The 23,360-nt window shown below is 40.8% G+C and overlaps 1 protein-coding gene across 1 annotated transcript in view; it reads left to right on the top strand.

Annotated features, from left to right (window-relative positions):
- Nucleotides 1–23,360, top strand: part of DOCK4 (dedicator of cytokinesis 4) — a 246,511-nt gene that overhangs the window by 113,032 nt on the left and 110,119 nt on the right. Inside the window, exons 17-19 of the mRNA XM_015814036.1 lie at nucleotides 4,820–4,905; nucleotides 12,538–12,564; nucleotides 12,723–12,818. Of these exons, the coding sequence (XP_015669522.1) occupies nucleotides 4,820–4,905; nucleotides 12,538–12,564; nucleotides 12,723–12,818 (209 nt within the window). The remainder of the gene's footprint in view (nucleotides 1–4,819; nucleotides 4,906–12,537; nucleotides 12,565–12,722; nucleotides 12,819–23,360) is intronic.

Here is a 23,360-nt window from a genome sequence, read left to right as displayed (position 1 = left end):
ATTGAGCCTCAATCTTTTTCTTCAGTCTGAACTGTGTGCAAGGGTTGGCTGGGATCTGGGCCCATAACCTGTTAAGAGTTTACAGCTTTCCAGTGCAAAAATAAGCCCAAAAAATAAGCACACATTCAAAATGAGCAGGAGGCATAGTTTCAAAAAACTTTACCTATAAAATATATATAAACATGATACATACAGTTTCATTCAGTTCTTGGCAACATGGTAGAGAACAACAACTAATTCAGGAGATCAGGACACAGGGAGAGACTAAGATACGGCCAGACCTAGGCTGGATCACATGCTTCTCACAGCCAATCCTGTGTCTCAGTTAAATAACAGTTCCCATTGGCTGGTTCATTGCTATGGCTATTCCAGTTCATAAATTCTTACACACTGACAGGTGCAGAAAAGTACTTTCTCTCCTCATCCTCCCATGGCCACCAGCTGACTGAAGGAGTACGTAGTAACTCACAGAGGAGACCCAGCTTGGCTTCATCCTCTGTGACACATATTTACATTTGATTTCTTATTTCCGATTAATATCATGTGGGCTAGACAGGGACAGCCAAAGGGCCAGATGTGGACTATGGCTGTAAAATCCCCAGGTCTGTCCTGATGGCTACTGGATGCCTTTTTCATGGTCATTTCCTTGGTCACTTACAATTAATTTATTGGATTTCCTTTCATTGTACCATTTGAGATTGCAGCTGAATCATCTCCTGAAATACTTTCTGCATATAGGGCATCTCATTGCAAAATAACCCCCTTCTCCACAAGTGCAACCTTCTTTGCTGCTTATGAAGGAGGGCAGGGCCTTACCAAGATAGATCTGTACAAAACAGTTGGATTTTACACTATAAACTTTCTGCTATTTGCTCTTTAAGCCCTGGATACTGATGCTGCCTCTATAGACCTTTGATAATGGTCTTGTCTGGTCTCAAAATCTTTTCTCGCATTATTGGATGGAAGCTGCCTTCTTCCCTTTCTTCCTGAAAGATGCTCACAGCATATAATGAAGTTCAAATAACAGTAAATACCAAGGAATGATGTCTGCAACTAAAGAGTTAACCTAAAATAAATATTTGGCTCTTACTCAACAAATACTGTTTTTGATTAAAAAAAAAAATGTACAGAAATTTCCTATTTCAAGATTACTTGGAATATAAGAAATACTCCTTGAGAAACATATTGTTTGAAATATATGTTTTGGTAAGAATCTATCATAATATGCTGCAATATTCATATTTTCAAATCTGACCCTTATAGTTTGCCAAATTGTACCATAATCCAATTCATTTTAAGCTCTCTGAGATGCCAAGCAAGGAAGTATTAAATGTGCCATCTGCTATTGCAATTTGTATTCTACTTCTTGGTGTAGCATCAAAGTATTCTGCATGTTCCCTTTCCTACTGTTTCAAATGTAGCAAAGCAAAAGCACTAAATTGTTGAAGTGAAATAGCAGAATAAAAGGAGTCCAATTTGCAACAATATCGGGGGGGGGGGCGAGGAGAAAGGGTTCATGTGCATATGAATATGCAATATTAGTAGATTCTGTAGATTCACTGTTTTTTTATGAGGGCTAAATATATACAGCATTGTACAAGTAGATTCACAGTTATTTTATATGGACTATTGTCCATTTATATAGTATTCATACATTATGATTTCTCTCTGCATAATTTATTACCATTAAAGTTAACAGCTATCATTTATTTTCCTTTTTTATAGTAATTTTATTAAACATTATAATCAGAAAGATAAAAACTAATACAAACTAAGAAAAATAAAAGAATAAAAATATATAATAGAAAGTGCAGGACATTAAGAATATAAAAGAAAAAGAAAAATAGAAAAGAAAAATAAGAATACAGTAAAGAAAAATAAAAGACATATATAAATTACTCTCCTATTCATCATAACAAGTGTCTTGTTCCTTCTCACAAAATTCTTCCAAACTTCAGCAAGTCTATTTTATAACGCAATATAAGAAAGTTACCCATGTTGTTCTTTTGATTTGTTATTGGTATATCCCTTGTAATTATTAATATATTAGCTAGTTTCATTTATATATTCAGTCTAACATCTTATTCCATATCATTCTTGTAACCTATCATTTTTAAGTCTACTTTCAGATCAGTGTAAATCTTGTCTGGTAAAATATGTTCCCTCTTCTATAACATTTTTAAAATACATGATAGACACACTTAAAATTAACTTTTCAGGGTTCACAAATATTCTTCAGCATGGCCAAAGTTAAAGTATTTTACTCCTTTTGTATTAGTAAGTCAAATTTAAGTGTTCTTTTCCTTTAACTGCAATCTTTATTTTGTTTAGGTTGCCTCTAGGGTCCAATCTTCAAAGTCCCATTCTATCAGTTTTTTAAGAAATCCTATTTCAAATTAACCTGGACATTTAGTCCATTTGTAATTTTCCAAAATCAATGCTAATTACTCTTTTCTGTTTATTTTTTTTTAATCATTAAAAGTGTATTTAAATTTTCTTTTGTGAAGGATTGAAGGAGACTCACCTAGTGCTGTAAAACCTGTCATTCCAAAAGTTCCTATTAAATGAAAAGCAATTAAGAAGCAATTCTCAAAAATGATTAGAAAAGTACTTCTGAGGAAGAAATAGCAAACTGAAGTGTCTATGGAGATTCTCAGTCATTCAGATCATAGTTGTCTCAGTTTGTTATCGTCAGTTTGTGATAGCAAACTGAATCTGAATCTGCTGAGATTGCAAGCTGATGACTGTAGATAGAGCTGGTTAATGGACTGGCTCTTTGCAATTCCTCTCCTGAGAAAGAAAGAATTGGAGATCACTAAAAAGTTTTCCAGATAGTTGCTTTTCACAAGGAGATCACAAGATAATGGTCTCCAGAGGGTTAAGAGGAGATGGGGGAAAACCATCTTGGCCTTTAGGGACACAGAGTTCACATACCATTTATTTTCCAATAACACTTCAAGAAACCTTCTCCCAAGTTTCACATTTACCAATACTTCATAAGAAAGAATTTTCGAGGGTAACGTTAGTCATACAAGAACAATTTGTTACAGTTTTTACACACTTATTTAATCAACTATCATTAGCTACCAAACTACCAAATTTACATTCTGTAGCGGTTCTCATTTCCTAGATTGATTCTATCTATCTATCTATCTATCTATCTATCTATCTATCTATCTATCTATCTATCTATCTATCTATCTATCTATCTATCTATCTATCTATCTACCTACCTATCTACCTACCTACCTACCTATCACATATCTGAATGAAATTCAATGAGAAAAAAAAGTCAATGGTGAAAAAAGTAAGGTTCTACATTTAGGCAAGAAAAACCAAAAACACCTGGCTCAATAGTAGTAACTGCGAGAAGGATCTTGGAGTCCTAGTGTGTAGTGAGGTGCCCCAGGGCTCTGTTCTGGGCCCAGTGCTCTTCAACATCTTCATCAACGATTGGACCAGGGGATAGATGGGGAACTCATCAAATTTGCAGACGACACCAAGCTGGCAGGAATAGCCAACACTCCAGAAGACAGGCTTAAGATACAGAAGGATCTGGACAGACTTGAACACTGGGCACTATCTAACAAAATGAAATTCAATGTTGAAAAAAGCAAAGTTCTACATTTAGCAAGAAAAACCAAATGTACAGGTATAGTATAGGAGGTATCTTGCTCAATAGTAGTAACTGTGACAGGGATCTCAGAGTCCTAGTGAACAATCACTTAAATATGAGCCAACAGTGTTAGGTGGTGGCAGCCAAAAAAGCTAGCACAGTCCTAGGCTGCATTAACAGAGAGATAGAATCAAGATTATGTGAGGTGTTAATATCACTTTATAATGCCTTGGTAAGACCATACTGCATCCAGTTTTGGTCGCCACAATGTAAAAAAGATCTTGAGATACTAAGAGAGAGTACAGAGAAGAGAAACAAAGGTGATCAGGGGACTGGAGGCTAAAACATATGAAGAATGGTTGCTGGAATTGGATATCTCTAGTTTAATGAAAAGAAGGACGTGATAGCAGTGTTCCAATATCTAAGGGGCTGCCATAAAGAAGAGGGAGTCAACCAACTCTCCAAAGCACCTGAAGACAGGACAAGAAGCAATAAATGGAAACTAATCAAGGAGAAAACTAACCTAGAACTAAAGAGAAATTTCCTGACTGTTAGAACAATTAATCAGTGGAATGATTTGTCTCGTGAAGTTGTGGGTACTCCAATACTGGAAGTTTTTAAGAAGAGATTGGACAACCATTTGTCTGAAATAGTATAGGGTTTCCTACCTGAGTAGGGAGTTGAACTAGACGACCTCCAAGGTTCCTTCAACTCTGTCATTCTGTTGTTCTGTTATTCTTACCAAGCTTTTGGGAGAATAGGGTTAGATGATAGAATCAGACTGTTAAATAGCGTAGATAGGAATACAAGTTATAATAATGCAATGTACTACTTGAGAGAATGATGGGAGCAATGGAAAAAGTTTTTATGCTGAGGCATATACAATGTGTCTTTTTATTAGTACTGTAGATGTGGGGAGGATTCCAAGCAGGGGGCTTAGGTAATCTGTTTTTATTTATTTTACAGCCAGCTTATATTATTTATATTATTGTATATGTATTATATATATGATTATTACTATGAAATTATTTGAATTGTACAAAGAGACAAAATAATGTAATCTATTCCCTTAGCTTTTTTTAACTCTTAATCTAGTCATTATGAAAGGAACATATTTCTAGAAAATACTTGTTCCTCTGTAGATTTTATTTTGAGTTTGATTTAAAACCTCTAAACATCTTTGTGAGTACATATATATTACAGGTGGAAGCAAAACTGATTGACAAATTGGATAGCTTGATGTCAGAAGGAAAAGGTGATGAAACTTACAGAGAGCTCTTCAATAGTATGTGAGTAATAAATGTATTTTAAAAATTATTTGACTGTTTTTTTAAATCAAAGAATATTTGTCTGAATGAGTAAAGACGTATAGCCCCTGTGTATACAGTATAATGTTTTTTACAGTAGTAATTATGGTATTTCTTTACTTGTTAGAAGTAGAATATACAGTACTTATTAAGATCATAAATAATTACTAATATTTTAAAGTGAAATGTTTATTTTCAAGACAGCATTTTTCAGAACATTTCTCAGTGGAATAAAGTTATTATCAGTTTTTATGGCTTTTTTTACTTACATTAAAAAAAGTATTAACATGCCAACGCAAAACAAATGCTATAAATAATTAAATTAACTTAATTTATTTCTGTTGAACATGTATAGCGCAGTATGAATATTCAATCTTTCTGAAAACTAAAACAGGTAAAAATTCAATTCAACATTGATTTCACCGGAGTTAAGCATGTACCTTTATCTGTTTAGCTGCAATGGTTTAGACTAACAGAACTAATCCTTAATAGTAAAATAATATCATTTTAATTGTAGGTTTACTATCTCTGCATTGTAGTAATTCCCACAACTATTGTCATGCAACAATTATCTGGATTTTCAATCTCTAATATTTGGAACAAAAAGCAAATTTTAATAACATGTTTTCAAAATTTTAAGATGAACGGGATTAAGGAACACTTGAGAAAACTCAGCAAGCAAAATTAATATGTTTATCAGAATGTATATTATATACAGATTAATCAAACAAAAACAAGAAGCACATAAAATAGTGTGGAGCTCTTGGTTGTTTGCCATTAAACATTTCATTACCTAATGAGATAACATCATCAGTGCAAGTTGGGTAATGAAATTGATAGTTTTACCTAATTGGATTATGAAACACCTGTAAGCAAACAACCAAGAGCACCAAGAATTCCACAGTTTGTCCCTGAATCCACTGATATGCTCTTCTGTTGGAACATATCCCATAATACCTGCTATCCCACTATCTTTGTGAATAGCCAATTTGGAATTTATTTAGATAAACATCTATAATAGTGTGTTGTAAATTATGGTAATGCTCAAATTGTGTGCTTTAAGATGATAGTTTCATAAAGTGCTGGATAATTGTCTATATATATATTTCAAAATTTGGATTGCTAACAAAGATTCCTTTCTCCCATATTTGGGCCGACAGGGTGCACCAAACTCAATATATATATATGTTTTCGTAGATTTTCACGGTTACAGGTATGCAGGTCTTGACGTATTGGTAATACAATTACCAACCTAATCCAAAGGGAAACACCCCCCAAGAACCAAGACATAGAACAGTACAACGACATCGCCCTCCTCCCCTACATCAAAGGCACCACAGATAAAATCAGCAAAATTCTCCACAAACCCAATATCAAGACAGCCTTCAGCACCGACCAAAAAATAGCCAATATCTTAAGAAACCCCAAAGACAGGATCCAGCTAGAAAACCAAGGAGTCTATGAAATACCATGCAAAATCTGCCCAGCCACATACATTGGACAAAATAATAGGAGAATAAATGCCCGCATTGCAGAACACAAGAACGCAGTCAGAAAAGAAGAAAAAACTTTCTCCCTCTTCCAGCACCTTAAAGCTACAGGACATGAAATTGATTTTGAAGGAACCAAACTAATCTCCAAAACTGAACACCACAACAAGAGAATAATTATGGAAGCCATCGAAATAGAAAAACACCCCCACAACATGAATAAACATGACGATACCTCCCGCCTACCAGACATCTGGAAACTAGCCCTAATCAACAAACGAGTCCTAGCCACGAAAACTGACACTGGACCCAGAACAACACAGTACGCCACCACCATTCACCCTCACCAGACCCAAACCCAAGCCCAAACCCATCCCTCAGACGAAATGCAACCACCATCCAGAAGCCAAACCACGATGACATCACCAGCTGCTGCACCTCCCTCCAACCCCCACACAAAGCAAATGGACACACGCCATGAACACAGAGCTAGACCGCAAACTCGGAGCCAAACCAAAGCCCGGTATGCTACATCACAGCCTTCTGCTCTGGACATCACATCACATCACAGAACTCAGGAGGTTACAACGCTAAAGCCCAGGATGTTACAACACAGCCAACCACCCAGGATGTTGCAACACAAAACTCAGGATATCACTACACTAGATCTCAGGATGTAATCACTCAACCCATTACCCAGGTCGTTATAACACAAAAGACTAATGGTCACACAGCCAGCACCTCAACTACCCAGGATGTTACGAAAGAGCTGAACAATCTGCAAACAATAAGCCCTACATAGCCAACCAACCCACCTACAGCAACTAAGCCAGCACTCCACACCCCCCCACCAATATTTATAGAGGGACGGCAGCTCCGATCACACTTTGCTCGTACAAGCACGAAGCCGAAGACCCCAGCCTGAAGATGATGAGTGGACTCTGCTTGCGCACGCACCCAGAGAACAGGGCAGGGCTGCCTCATAGGATTTAAAGCTGAGCGCGTTCTGGCTTTGATGGACGCAACCAGGTTGTAGATCAGTGCCCGGTCTGAGGTGTGGCGGGCCGGTCCTTCGCTCTTTCCACAGCAGGTCCCCGGGCTGGACGGAAGCACATATCGGGCCGGATCTGGCCTGTGGACCTTGTGTTTGACATGTCTGACTAAGATGAACCCCAAAGTACGTTAGAGTTGCCCCTATCAAGAAGAAAGAGCTTAAGAAAAAAAAAGACAAAACCAGCATCAGAAACGTACATCCAAGTAAATAGTGGTACAATTGGATGTCAATTTACTTGTTAAAAAGGGATTAAATATTCATCCTTTTTACTATTTGTATGTATTTAAAAGCAGGAAAATAAAAAGAAATGCACTTAACCCTCCTTTGGTTTCTGTACCAACATTAGAATAAACTCCTAATTGTTTAAACTGTAGTTTTTTGTACAATATGCTGTGTGTGTGCTCTGAATGCTAAGAGGATTAGTGCTAAAGGCAAGGAATGGTATTTAGAAAGCAAACAATCTTCAGAAACAGGTTTAGAGGAATATATAATAAATCATATTATAATGAAACATGCAATAGAGGTTTTCCCTCATGATATGCATAGCAGAATGCTAAAAAAGCTGGAATATGCCATTCTCTGACTTCTGTTTAGATACTGGGTAGCTAAGTCTTGTGTTTGAGATTTTTGTTATGAATATTTACTTTAAGTATTATCTTTGAAAGGTTGCTGGATGAATGTCACTGCCTTGAATGAATTTACTCACTCATTCACCATCTTCCTTCCTTCCTTCCTTCCTTCCTTCCTTCCTTCCTTCCTTCCTTCCTTCCTTTCTCCCTCCCTCCCTCCCTCCCTCCCTCCCTCCCTCGTCTCTCTTCTCCCTCCCTCCTGAGGTAAGGTTATAATCTCTTTGAGTAATAATAATAATAATAATAATAATTATTATTATTATTATTATTATTATTATTATTATTATATTATCTCTATTTCTTTAGAAGAATATACAGAGAACACAAATAATAATAATAATAATAATAATAATAATAATAATAATAATAATAATAATAATAATAATAATAATAATAATAATAATAATAATAATAATAATAATAATAATAATAAAGTTGGAAGGTACCTTGGAGTTCATCTAGTCCAACCCCCTGCTCAGGCAGGAAACCCTATACCATTTCGGACAAATGGCTGTCCAGTCTCTTCTTAAAAACTTCCAGTGTTGGTGCATTCACCGCTTCTGGAGGCAGGTTGTTCCACTGGTTAATTGTTCTAACTGTCAGGAAGTTCCTCCTTAGTTCTAGGTTGCTTCTCTCCTTGATTAGTTTCCATCCATTGCTTCTTGTCCTGCCTTCAGGCTCTTTGGAAAATAGCTTGACTCCCTCTTCTTTGTGGCAGCCCCTGAGATATTGGAACACGGCTATCATGTCATAGAGAAATTTTGAGACTTGAAAATGTTTTAATGGTGGTTTCCTAATTCCTGATCATTTCCACAAAATTATAGTGTCTTATATCCATGTTTCATGGCCCATAGTATTTTCTGAAGTTCCCCAGGCAGATTTATAAAGACTAGAGCAGGGGTCCCCAACCCCCAGTCCATGGACCGGCACTGGTCCGCAGCATGCCAGAAACTGGTCCATGCAAACAAACGAAGCCCCACCTACAGGATGCAGGCAGCACGCAAAACCATGCCCCCCCCGGTCCACGAAAAAACCTCTCTCCACGGAACCAGTTCCTGGTGCCCAAAAGGTTGGGGACCTCTGGACTAGAGGATAAATTTCCTAGGATTTATTCCCAATATTAATATTTCCATGATTTTTCCTAATCTATAGGCCTTCAAATATTTTAGGCTAAACCAGGTGCAAACAAACAGTACCCGAGAGCAATAGTGTTCACATAGAAACCTCTTGGCTTTCCTTTCCCTGGTTTTTTTAAAATAATCTTTAAAGAAATGAAGGCATAATGGAAAACAAGCCATAAGAGCTAGATTTTAGAGTCATGGTGGTACAGTGGTTAGAATGCAGTATTGCAGGCTAACTCTGCCCGCTGCCAGGAGTTTGATCCTGACCAGCTCAAGGTTGACTCAGCCTTCCATCCTTCCAAGGTCAGTAAAATGAGGACCCAGATTGCCTGGGGCAATATGCTGATACTCTAAACAGGTTAGAGAGTGTTGTAAAGCAAGGCTTTTCAACCTTTTCACAGATTGTACCACTTTTAGGACATGATAATATTTGAGTACCCACCAGTGCTTAGCAAGGTGTCAAAAACTTGATGACGAAAAGAAATGGGGGGGGGATTTTGCTTTTTACTGATTAGATTCATTTGTTGTTATAAAAATGTCTAGTTTATAATATTATGGAAAAGTAAAAAGTTGAGGTTCAATGTTAATGCTTCCTTCTACTGCAACAGAGGAAGTCTGTTCTTTTTCCCTTCTCCCCCCCCACTTTTTCCCCCTTTTTCCTCCCCACTGTATCCTACTATTTGCTTTTGTATTTTTGTATTTTATTCTATAATCTAATAAAATGTTACAAACTGTAGAAAAAAGTAAAAAAGTACCGGTTTTAATTTCTTCAGCAGCTGTTCCTTTGCTGAATCACTTTCCCTTTGCACTGACAAATGTATGATGAATTTATCCATGTTTATTAATATGCACCACTACCAGCTAGCTCAGGGGTCTTCAAACTTCGCATTTTTAAGACTTGTGGACTTTAATTCCCAGAATTCCTCAGCCAAGCCCAGCCAGTCCTGCAGCTCCAGCTGCCTCTCCCTCAGGCTTGGGTCTCTCCAGCTCATTCCCCTCCCCCACTACACTTCTCTAGGACAGTCACGTACCACCTGCCATATGCCAAAGTAACACAGGTGGTACGCGTACCACCGGTTGAAAAGCCCTGTTGTAAAGCACTATGAAGCAGTATATAAATCTAAATGCTATTGCTATTGAAGTTAATCTCAGGCATTTTTTAAAAAAATAAAGATAATGGATGATTGCAGTGTCAAATTGCTAAGATAAAGAAGAAAAAGATAATTAGGGCTTGTAAAAAGGACTGAGACCAGAGGATGATGTACATAGTATTACGAAAAGAACAGATTTACAGCTTTCTTTTGTGTTTAAACTATGCTTCATAATAAACTCATGGGAGCACCTACTACATAATCTCAATAGTCTAAATGTGCTCCTGGGCCTGAAAAATTACTCAATAGCTCAAAAGTCAGAGAAATAGGAACCTGGAAAATAATTTGAGATATAAAATGTGAAGCAACTTCCAATAGTCCTACTTCATTCTTTAAACAAATCCTGGAATTCAGTCAACTGTGCAGTTTTTAATTCCTCTCTTCCAGAAAACAGACCTACTGGTTTAGCTGCAGGAAGGGAAACAGTAAGTCTACTGCTCAGCACCTAAATATTTTCACTCCTTTATTTAGGGCAGGGGTCCCCAACCCCCAGGCCGTGGACCAGTACCAGGCCGTGGCATGCCAGCAACCAGTCCGCACAAACAAGCAAAGCCCCATCCATGGGATGCAGGCAATACACAAAACCATGCACCCTCCGGTCCATGGAGGAACCTCTCTCCACAGAACCAGTCCCTGGTGCCCAAAAGGTTGGGGACCTCTGATTTAGGGTATAACTGTGAAATTCATTCACAGAAGCAGACTTTTGGTGTTTACTAGAGTTAAACTTAGTTTCTGGCTGCTGACACTTCAGGGGGTTAAGTACAACAAAACCCAAGACATCTTTGGATCACCTGAAAGCTATTTAGCAGCTTCTGGATATCTGGTATCTAGAAAAAGCCTGTGCAAAGTGATTACTAAACTTTGATATGCTTGACATATATATCTCTTGCCTCCTGGACGCAGTTTTAGTAGTGCTAAAGAACTACAATATATAAGCATATGGCGATGCTTTGTTGTTTTCTTGGGGTTTTTTTTCTTACTATACCCTGCAACTGAATCTGGAATTTTTACCTGTTTTTACCATTGTCACTACTTGAAAGGAACCTGCTGGATAAATATAAGCCTTATAATAATTGGATTGAAAGTTGGATGATTTGTCTTTTTATGTACCTATATAACTTGAGATGAGCATAACAATGGACATTTCTCCCTGATCCAGTATACTAGGATTTCTTTTGCACAAAAAATATACCTATTAGTACAATATTTTAAAGCTTTTCCATACAATTTCTTCAAAAAGTGTAGCTAGTTGAGTCAATGACCCTGCTTCATGCTTTAAAACATTTGTTGTCTGATAACTTAAAAATTCAGGGTTCTAGTAAAATGGAAAGCAATAATCAAGAAGGTATATGCAGAATGTACTTATCTCAAGCTGTATATTAGCTAAAGATGCATGCATATAGATTTTGGGATGAACATTTGGGGAAAGAGTATTCTAATACCTATTATTTAATTATTGAATAAATGTGTGGGTATTGGTTATGGCTCTACCAACTTTTGTATTTATTCTTTGTTCTGGAAAATGGGGAAATAGGGTAATTGGGATAATGTATATCACTAAGAATCTGTCAATTATTCAATTGTTAAATAAATGAAATTAATATGCATAAATAACACCAAGGAAGTATATTTAAAAAAAATCCCAGGAAAAGGCTTTTCCTGTGACAGTTATAATGCAGTAAATTGAGTGGGTGCAGAACTACTGTTGGTTGAAATATGGGGAGGGGGGAATCTTACATCGAGAAGATTTGAAATCTCATCGAACAGGAGCAGTGAGATGGGAAATGCTGTCTTCTAGGTAATAAAATGTTCATTTTTCCCCTTGATGTCAAAATGCAGGTTTAATAAAGTACAGTAGATTGGTATATAATAAAATCCTGGCTATTTTGAGTGTGATCTCTCTGTAGATGATAGATAGATAGATAGATAGATAGATAGATAGATAGATAGATAGATAGATAGATAGATAGATAGATAGATAGATAGATAGATAGATAGATAGATAGATAGATAGATATTTTTTCTATATGTGTGAGTCTGTATATGCATACTTGCCTGCAAACACACATATAGGCACACACATATGTATAAACATATTTCTGTGTATGTTGAGTTGGAGTTGGCTAACCTTAAAAAATCAATTTGCCTTGTCAATGCTTCCTGGAGTAGAATTCCACTTTTTGGTCCTTATCCCAGGTAAGACAATATTTGCAGTTGTGTTTTGTATAAAATAACAGATATTAAAATGAACAGATATTGCTAAGACATTTTAGGTACCTTTGAGTATAAATTGGTTGTTATGGAGACTGGTAAAAATAAATGCTGATATTTTGCCCTGGGTTCATTCCTTCTAGCCTGCTGAAGAAAATTGAACGTGAAACATGGAGAGAAAGTGGTGTTTCATTAATTGCCACTGTAACCCGTCTTATGGAGAGACTGCTGGACTACAGGTGAGCAATAGATGCATACTTTGCAGCAAGAAATATTGTGTTGTCTGCATTTTTCTAAAATGAATTATTTTGGGAAGAATATAAAACGCACATATAGTCATCAAGTTGTCAGGTTTTGTATATTAAGAATACTAGATTTTGTACATTACAAAATGTAGTCATATAGGTCATGATGAATTTATGTTTGAATAGTGCCCCACATCTTAGACTCCTTATCTGTTGAAACCTTACCTGCCACAGAGAAGACTTCTAGCAGAATTAGAATGACATGCAATCTTTCTGTGTTCAGGAAGTTCTTCACTTCCCTCCAATTTTGGGGTGGCATATTCAGGAAATATTTATGGAATCTAATTATTCCTAATGTATAACCAGTTGTAATCAGAAGTCTTATAGTAATGTAAATCTGTAGATGACCTTGATACCAGTTGCATTTCAATAAAAGCTAGACTTGCTTTTAGTACCATTAAAATCAGGGGTACTTGATTTGGGGTATCATGAAAGGGCAGAAAATTAGTGAGTTAATGTATTATTATTATTATATTTTAGTGTTCGGAGAAGAATGCCTGTGCAATTTTCTATCTATAATGAGAAAATAAGTTGATTGGCATTAGATACAGTGCATATCAACATGAAATTGGCAGGGACTAGGAATGAGGTGATATTTGCTCTTCTACCTTAGACAAGAAAAAGGTTTTCCTCTATCCTTGATCATCCTTGCTATACTATGTCAAGAATGAATTCAATGTCAGATAGCTCCTTTATCACATAAAGAAAGTATTCAGTGTTGTCTTTATTTTTGCTGTAAGAGGTTCTACAACTGGCAGAAATCTAGAAAATGAATCATCTTAGACTCTTTACCTGTCTGATGCTCTCCAGTTGCACTGAACTATGCTTTCTAAAATGAGTAACAGGACAAGCCATTGTACCACATATATAAAGGATACCATGTAAGAAGATTGCTCTAAATTCTGAGCATAGTTTATCTTTGCTGATCTTTAAAAGCTATTGGCTCCCATTTATTCTTGCAAGGGCACCAAATTTCATCTCTTCATGCAACTAATGGGAATGAATCTGAATCCTAAGAACAGGAATAGTTTTTATATTCTTACATCTTTCAAGCTGTGCTTCATTGTTACCAATAATCTTTTGAGAGAGATTCCAAATAGTTATTGGGCAGCACTTGAAAGGCCTACATTTAACAACAGATAAAAAATTTAATTTGCATTGCCAGTGATGTTAATATGATATCTAGCTATAATTTTAAAAATCATGTAATATGTCACAAAAATATTCCTGTTGCAAATGTTGATGGTGATGCTGAATAGATGGTTTCCTGATGATCAACTTCAAGGCAGAGACAAGATCCAAAGTTGGGATTTACTAATTCAGTCTCTTTATTGTGAGGTTGACAATGCTATACTCTGGTTCTGTTAGTGTTCTAAGCACAGAGATTCTCACTGTCAGACCTGCCTCAGTCAGGACTCTTAGGAAAAAGACATTGACTCCATTTGATTGAAGTGATAGGTTCTTTTATTAAAGTTTGTCTTCAACCAATGAAGAGCTGCATATGTGTTTTGAGAACACTGAGATATTTGTGGGTCTCGGGGTGCGTGGCCTTGAGAGCTAGCACAAACTGGTTCCATGCTTTCCTGGTCTTCGTCAAGCTGTCAACCCCCTCACATCCCTATACATTTTTACAGTATTGCCTATTTGTCCTCCTCCCTTTCTTGCCCCCTTCCTCCTAACCTTTGATGGCAGGATGCCAGCAAGGTGCCAATTCAAACATGGCAGATCTGACATACTGTCCTCTTGACAGAGATGTTAGTTCTGCAGAGGAAACCAGAAACCAGAGGGGAGACACACAAAAAATGCATAATTAAATTATTTGGTCATTTAGGTTTCTCTGGGTATTGTTCATAGAACTTTTTAAATAGTTTGCATGCTTTAATATTTTTGGAATCCACCCGTTCAGTTTCAGAGGGAGGGAAGTCCTTCCACACTACTAAATACTGGATTTTCCCCAATGTGTGTGAGAGTCCACTATGTCCTTGACTTAAAAATGTTGTTCTCCTTTGATCATGATTGGATCAGGAGGCAGTAGCATTTTTGGGTGTAGGGAGGCTGCAGTGAAATACTCAATGAACGCTTCTGAGGGTGTTTGGTAATTCATGTTCCACAGTCACTGGGTTAATAACTCTTAGGATGGGGAAAGAACCAACATATTTTGGACCCAGTTTTTTTGAAGGTTGTTTAGATTGCAAGTACTTAGTGGATAAATAGACCTTGTCCCCAGCTTTAAAGTCTTTTGGCTTCACGTGCATTTTGTCTGTTTTTTATATGCTTCCCTTGCCTCCTCCAGAGCTTTTCTGACTGCCAGCCAGGTGTTTTGCTGGTAGGAGACAGTGAGTGGGGTGATCTGGTACAGTTCGAGAATAGATAAAAAATCCTGCCCTGTGGTTACCTTAAAAGGAATGAATCCAGTGCTTCTTTGTACTGAATTATTGTAAGCAACTTCAACAAAAGGAAGAAGGTCCCCAAAATTGTCCTGTTGATAATTAATATAATATCAACAAAACTACTTCAGGACCTCATTCACAGGCTCCATTCATTTCTAGATGATGTGAGGAGTTAAGCCCCTGAGTGCTCCCCAAAAGTTTTAAAAACTCTTGCCAAAACTGCATAGTAAACCCCACAATCAGAGATTATTCTTTCTGGGGCTCCATGCAGTCTATAGAGGTGCTGCATGAACAATTTGGCTAAAGTACGAGCAGAAGGGATCTATTGGCAGGACACAAAATGCACTTATTTGGAAAACAAGTTATCACCCAAACCGCTGTGTTTCCTGAACTCTTGGGTAGTCCATTGAGGTCACTTTCTATGGGGCTTTTGGCTCTGCCACTGGCTGGAGTCCTGGCATTTTCACTTGGCGCTTTTTGGCAGAGGCACAAACAGGGCAGCTGGCTACATAGCTTTCTATGTCCTTCTTTAGTGATGGCCATCAAAACTGGTGCTCAACCAAGTGCAAGGTTTTGACAAAGCCTAAATGCCCCACTACTATTGAATCATGGCTTTTCTGTAGGTCCATTAATCATTGACTTTGAGAAATGTATAATTTGGCTCCCATCCAGGCTAAGCCATCCTGCATCTTACATTCACCCTTATGGGTTTGGAACCACTTGTCCTTCTCTAGTGCCCTTTTCAGGGCATCCTTTAGGTCCTTGGCTATCTGGGCTTTTAGCTTAGTTTACGCTCTGGCGGTGACTGAAACCACCAATTGCCAGGATTGAGATAACTGTTCTAAGTACCTCCAGCTTTGAACTGTTATATTGTTGCAATCTGGACAGGGCATCTGCTAGGAAGTCCCCCCCCCAGAGATATTGCAGCATGACATTGAATCAGTTAAAGTACTGAGCCCAGTGGATTTGTTTGGGTGACAATTTGTGGGGGACTTTAGGATTTTAAAGTTTTTATGATCAGTCCATACTCAAAAGAGGTTTTTCCTCTTGCCAAGAAGTGCTTCCAGGTTAAGAGTTCCCAGCGCACTGCATACTCTTCCTTTTCCCAAACCTCCCACCTATGTTTGGTTTTGGTAAGCTTTTTAGAAGTATAGGCACAGGACTACAGGATCCCTTGCTCATTTTTCTGCAAGATCACTGCCCCCACTGCCACATCACTAGCATCTGCTTGAATGACAAAGGGGGTATTGGGGTCTGATATTTCAGCACCGGTTCTGCCACAAACAGGCACTTGAATCTTTCAAATGCTGCTTGACATTCCATTGTCCATTTAAGCGGCTGGCTAAGCTTGGGCTTCCCCTTCCCTTTCGTCTTTAGTAGGTTGGTAATGGGGAGGGCTATCTGGGCAAACAATAGAATGAATTGACAGTAAAAGTTTATGAATTCCAGGAAGCTTTGTAGTTGCTTCCAGGTATGAGGAAGAGCCCATTCCAGCACTCCGCACACTTTTTCAGGGTCCATTTCTAGTCCTTCATGGGAAATGCAGTACCTCAGATAGTCAATTTTACTTTGGTGGAATTCTCATTTAGTCAGTTTGGCTTACAATTGGGCTGCATGGAGCTTTTTGAGCATAGCCCTGACCAATTTTATATGCTCTGCCATAGTTTTGGTATAAATTGAAATGTCATCCAGATAGATCAAAAATCTTTTGTACAGGTGCTCATGCACCACTTCGTTTATCAGCTGCATAAATACAGCAGGAGCACCCTGCACTCCGAAAGGGAGGATTTGGAATAGGAAACACCCAAAGGGGTAATTAAAAGCCATTTTTCACTTGTCACTTTCCTTGATCCTAATTCAGTAATTCCCCTCTCAGAAGTTCAGCTTGGTAAAAGTCCTCCCCTTGGCCAAAATGGGCTAGCATATCTTTCATTGGGGCATTGGGTAGATGTTTTCAATGCAAGCAGCATTTAGTCTGCGATAGTCAATGCATAGATGAAGGGACCCATCTTTTTTTCCCCTGAAGAGCACCAGAGCAGCCACTTGTAATCTGGTAGATTATATGAAACTGTGCTTCAAGTTTTTGTCTATGAACACTCTAGAGGTCATCGAGTACAGTTTGGGTTTCGGCAACTTAGCCCCCAGTATGATTTCTAGGAGCAGGCAGTTGGCCAATGGGGAGAAAGTGTAAGGACCCCCCTCAACTACCACCCAATAAAACAGAACTCTTGAAACAGGCATTGTCTCAAAAGGAAACTTTTATTAGGGATTAGTGACAGTAGGGAAGTCAAGGCGAGATCTGGGGAAAATCCCGCTTGAACGGTATAGTTAAACCAGCAATATTCCTTCTCCCACCAAAGCCATAATGTCCATTTGAAATCCAGATAATCCACAGGTGGCACGATGTGTGGGCAACTGGCACAGTTGGCGCACATCTCAAGGTCTTCTCCAGTTTCGTTTCTCCGTAACCATCTCCCTGATAAGGGAGACACATTCCTTTCTCAAGTGGATAGAGGCGGGAGAAGAAAAGCAGAAAGCAAAAGTTATCTCAAGTGAAAGCAAATATCCTCCCCCCAGCAGAATGGCATGCGGCAAAACAAAAGCAAAAGAGTATATATGCAAGGCACACAGTAAGGATTTGGGGACCTGACAGGAAGAGTATCTGAGTTCTTTTCACTAAAAACGTCCCGTAGGTCCCAATATTCTTTAGGGATCTGGAGATTGCCTTTGGAGTACTCCTTCATTGCAGCTTCCACCTCCCTTCTTAGCTTCACCTGCATCAACGTATGGGCAGGGACCTTAAGTATCTTTTCCAGGTCCCCTTTTTGGCTGGCCTGCTGAATCTTTAACATCCTCCTACTTCTGTGTCAGAAGGGATTCCACTTCAGTTGGCAAGCCAAGCCTAGTACGAGGGGTATCTCCATGCCAGGTGTCACAATAAAGCTCAAGGTTTCTGTGTGCACCCTATTCTCATTTCTATTGCCTCTGTCAGGGCCCACTTCAAAACCTCACTCCAAGAAAGCAGGACTCTGACTCTAATGTCACTCCAGGCATCTCCTTCTCATCTGATTCCTCAGACTCAGCTGCCGGATCCACTGGCTGGCGAGGAATCACAGCAGAGACAAGGATTAGTCTGGTTTATCTGGGTATGCAGCGTGAAACTTACTAAGTAGTCAGAGGGCTCTAACATGACGTTTCTGAACCCACTCATTTTGGGAAAGCGGCAGATGTTTCCACACTACTAGATATTGGGTGGAACCATGATGCTTCCCAGAATCTAGGATTTCTTTTATTTCGAAATGTTGTTCACCTTCCACCATGATTGGAGGAAGGGAAGGAGCTGCAGCTGGCCTTAAGGGTGATTACAGTTTGCGGTTTAAAAGGCTGCAGTGGAAAATTGGGTGAACCTGTCTGAATGTCTTTGGGAGCTCCAATTCTATAGTGACAGGATTGATTATTCTTTTAATGTGGAATGGTCCCACTAATTTTTGTCCTAACATTTTTGAGGGCTGCAGGGATTTTAGGTATTTTGTTGCCAAGTAAACTTTCTCACCTACCTGAAAAGGTTTGGGTTTGCTTCGTTTCTTATCTGCTTGGAATTTATATACTTCCCTAGCTTCGTCTAATGCCTTTCTCATGACTGGCCAGGTATTTTGTAATTGTGCAATCCACTCCTTCAGGGAAGGGATGGTTGGGTCACTCGATGGGAGTTCAGGCATCGGGTTAAAATTTTGTCCCATTGCCACCTGGAAACGAGTGTAGCCCGTGCTGGAATGTACTGTGTTGTTATAGGCGACTTCTGCGAATGGGAGCAGGTCGGTCCAATTGTCCTGCTGATAGTTAATGAAACATCGTAGGTACTGCTCCAGTACTGAGTTTGACCATTCAGTCTCACCATTCGTCTGCGGATGATGACTACATGACAACCCCTGTGTGGCCCCAACAGTCCCAGGAATGCTTTCCAAAATTCTGATGTGAACTGTACCCCTCTATCTGATATGATTCATTGTGGGGCCTCACGAAGTCGATAAATATGCTGGACGAACAGCTTTGCAAGTGTCTTTGCATTGGGGATTTTTTGGCATGGGATAAAATGTACTTGTTTAGAGGACAAATCCGTCACGACCCAAAGTTCCCCCCACTTTCCGGTAATTCCACAATAAAGTCCATAGAGATTTCTCTCCAAGGCACTGATGGGATCGCTACTGGTTGCAACAAGCCTGGGGTCTTTCCTTGCCTTCTCTTCACCGCAGCACAAATTGGACAACTGGCCACATAACTTTCAATGTCCTTTTTTATTGATGGCCACTAAAACTACCATTTCACCAGGTGCAAAGTTTTTACGAACCTGAAATGACCAGCTGATTTTGAATCGTGGCATAGCTGCATGAATGCTAGTCTCTGGCTTTTGGGATGTACAGCTTTCCTCCCACCCATGGTAAACCATTGGTCATGGTGCATAGGTTCTTGTGGCTTAAGAACCATTTGTTGGTTTCTAGTGCTTTTTTAAATTCAATTCCTGCTTGGCTCGCTAGGGGCTTTAGAAGTTTGGCTTGTGCTCAGGTGGTGACTTGTGCTGCTAATTACTTTGATGGCATAAATGGGTTTGTTATTTCTGTTCGGTTGCTATTGTACTGGGGCAGTCTGGATAATGCATCCGCTAAGAAATTCTTTCCCCTGGGTAAGTGCTTTAGGGTGAAATTAAACCGGTGGAAATGGTGCGACCATCTCACTTGCTTAGGGGTCAGTTGCCTGGGTGTTTTTAGTGCTTCCAGGTTCTTGTGGTCGGTCCACACTTGGAAAGGAATTTTGTTCCCCTCCAGGAAGTGCTGCCAGGTTAGAAGGGCCCATCGGACCGCATAAGCCTCCTTCTCCCAAACTGCCTACCTTTGCTCTGTTTCTGTGAGTTTCTTTGATGTGTATGAGCAAGGTTGCAATTTCCCTTCATCATTCTCTTGTAATAGTGCTGCCCCCACAGCCACGTCACTAGCATCAGCCTGAATCATGAAAGGTTTTTCGGTGTCAGGGTGCCTTAGAACTGGTTCTGCAGAAAATATTCTTTTTAACCTTTCAAATGCAGTTTGACATTCTATTGTCCATTTCAATGGCTGACTCGGCTTCGGTTTTCCCTCCCCTTTTGCCTTTAACAAATTAGTAATGGGTAGTGCAATCTGTGCAAAGGAGTGGATGAATTGCTGGTAAAAGTTAGCAAATCCAAGGAAACTTTGCAATTGCTTCCTGGTGCAGGGCAGAACTCATTCTAGTACAGCTCGGACTTTCTCAAGGTCCATCTCTATGCCACTCGGTGATATGCAATACCCCAGGTAGTCAATTTTTTCCTTATGAAATTCACACACAGTTTAGCATACAGGTGATCTGCCTGGAGTTTTTTCAGCATGGTTCTGACTAATTTCACAAGTTCCTCTTTTGTTTCAGTGAATATCAGGATATCGTCCAGGTAAACAAGCACCCCTTTATACAGTTGCTCTCGGAGCACATCATTTATTAATTGCATGAACACTGCGGGTGCCCCTTGAAGGCCAAAGGGTAGAACCCTGAACTGGTAACACCCTAAGGGGCAATTGAAAGCAGTTTTCCACTCATCTCCCTCTTTAATTATAATCCCGTAATACGCTCCCTGAAGTCCAGTTTTGAAAAGATTTTTCCTTTCGATAGGTGTGCTAGCGTATCCTTCATGAGAGGGAGGGGGTATAAGTTATTCTCACTCACTGCATTCAGAGATCTATAGTCCACGCAGAGGCGAAGAGTCCCATCTTTCTTTTCTCGAAATAACACAGGGGCTGCGGTCTTGGGCTTTGCCGGCTGAATGAAACCCCTTTCCAAGTTTTTGTCTATGAACTCTTGCATCTCCTCTAGCTCCCATGGCCTCATGGAATACAGTTTTGGCTTGGATAATTTTGCCCCTGGGAGGATTTCAATGGAATAGTCCGTGGGTCGGTGGGGGACAGTTCATCAGATTTCTCCTCACTGAATACTTCAGCTAGCTCCCGGTATTTCTCTGATATGTCTTGTAACTCTCTTTCCCCCATCACTGCTGCGTTCTTGCAGGGGCATCCCCCATTTCGGGATGAGTCGGGGTTTTTACTGCCTCTCCGTCTGGGAATCTGAGTTCTCCCGTCCTCCAGTCGACCCACGGGTTCCACTTGGTTAGCCATGCCATGCCCAGGATAAGGGGGCATTCCATGCCAGGATTCACTACAAACGTTATAGTCTCTATGTGATCCCCTCTGGCAGACATGTCAAACACAAGGCCCGCAGGCCAGAAGTGCCCCGCGAAGTGGTTTCATGTGACCCGCGAAGCCATCCTGGAAACAGTGAGGGAACGGCCCCCGTTGCTTTGGTCCTGGCCCAGGCCGTCCGGGAGCCAATGTACAATTTTATGGTGGCCATCTATGCTGAAACGCATTCAGTCTTAGTTCCACAAGGCCATCTGGAAACAGCAAGGAACCAGCCCCTGCTGCATTGGCCCCACTCCCTGGGTGCATGCTGGGGAGGTGTCACCCTTTGTGATGCGATGCCGCCCAGCCCCGAGCCTACCCGGTTTCGACAGGCAGCAGGGCACTCTCTTCACAGTGCCAAGAGCTGAGCCAGGTGGCGCGAATCTGATGAGAAGTGCAATGCTGCCTAGCCCCCAGCCTGCCCGGTTTCAGCAGGCAGCAAGGTGCAAAGCTGACGAGCTTTGCACCACCCAGTTCACCCTCTCGGCACTGTGAGGAGAGCGCCCCGCTGCCTGCCAAAACCGAGCAGGCTGGGGGCTGGGCGGCATCGTGCTTCTTTTTGGATTTGCGCCGCCTGGTTCAGCCTCTTGGCACTGTGAGGAAAGCACCAAGCTGACTGCCAAAACTGGGCAGGCTGGGGGATGGGCAGCGTCACACTTCTTTTCAGATTCACGCCGCCTGGCTCAGCCTCTTGGTGCTGTGAGGAGAGCACCTCGCTGCCTGTCGAGACAGGGCAGGCTGGGGCTGGGTGGCAGCGCACAGCTAATGTTGACTCTCACACTGCTCATGGCATCCCCTTCCCCAGAGCCCACCAAGCCAGATATGTGAAGTAGGTGAGGGCCATGTGCTGGCCACTTCCAGGCGATGGTGCATTTCTTCGTTCCTCACAAAGAGTGACACCTCCCCAGCTGCGTTTCTTGCCTGTTTTTCTCCCTCCCTCATCTCAAATATTTTCCCACCACTCTGTACTTAGGAAGGAAGGAAAGAAGGAGAGGGAGGGTCTGAGGGAAATCCTGCCTTAGTCCTGCCCTGCTGCCCTTTCACCATCCCCTTTCACCCTCCTCCTGGCCTATCCTGGGGGTCTCCCATCCTATTGCTAAGGAAGCTTTGGATACAAAGCCGGGTCTCCTCCCATGGAGAGGGAATGGGCCTCCCTCTGACTTTGCCCTCGCACCCATCATGAGCAACCTGGCTAAGGAGAGCAAGCACAGCAGCAGCAGCTTTGAGGAGGAGGTAAGTGCAGCTGGGTGCCCCCTTGGGGAAGTGGGGCTGGGCTTGGTGCCGTGGGTGCTCGAGAGCCAGGCTGGGCGTTTGACCTCTGCTGCCCAGGGCTCCGGGCAGCCCGCACCACCATCCAGCCCCCCCGCATGGCCTGAGAGGAACAGTGAGGCTCCTCTAGTGGACCATGCCTTGGCACTTGCCCTGGTCCCAACCCCCTTCTGCCAGAGACCCTCAGATCTGTCCCACTCCTCAGGCCCCCACAGGCACCCTTGACGCGAACGATGTAGAGCTGGCCATGCCCACCCAGTAGGCCATACCCACTCCATCTACGCCCACTCAGGGTGCACCCACCCTGGCCACACCCACTCGGCCCCCCAGGGAAACTGCAATGCTGATTTGGCCCTCAATGAAATTGAGTTTGACACCCCTGACCTATGGTGAGTTGGACGAGTAATGTGGCGAGAGTAGCTGGTGTCCCCCCTGCAATGGACCCATCTAATTGACCGAATCAGGGCTTCCGGTTTGAGACGTCGACTTCGTCGGAGGCTTCCTTTGAAGTCTCCCTCCCGGGGCTGCGTTAGAGCCGTGCCGACAGCATAAATCAGCTGTCGGGCGGCTTGAAACTC

Source organism: Protobothrops mucrosquamatus, unplaced genomic scaffold (genome assembly GCF_001527695.2).
Source record: "Protobothrops mucrosquamatus isolate PMUCROS unplaced genomic scaffold, P.Mucros_1.0 scaffold_78, whole genome shotgun sequence".
NCBI lineage: Eukaryota > Metazoa > Chordata > Lepidosauria > Squamata > Viperidae > Protobothrops > Protobothrops mucrosquamatus.
The sequence above is the reverse complement of the archived record's forward strand: the minus strand, read 5'-3'. Positions and strand labels throughout refer to the sequence as shown.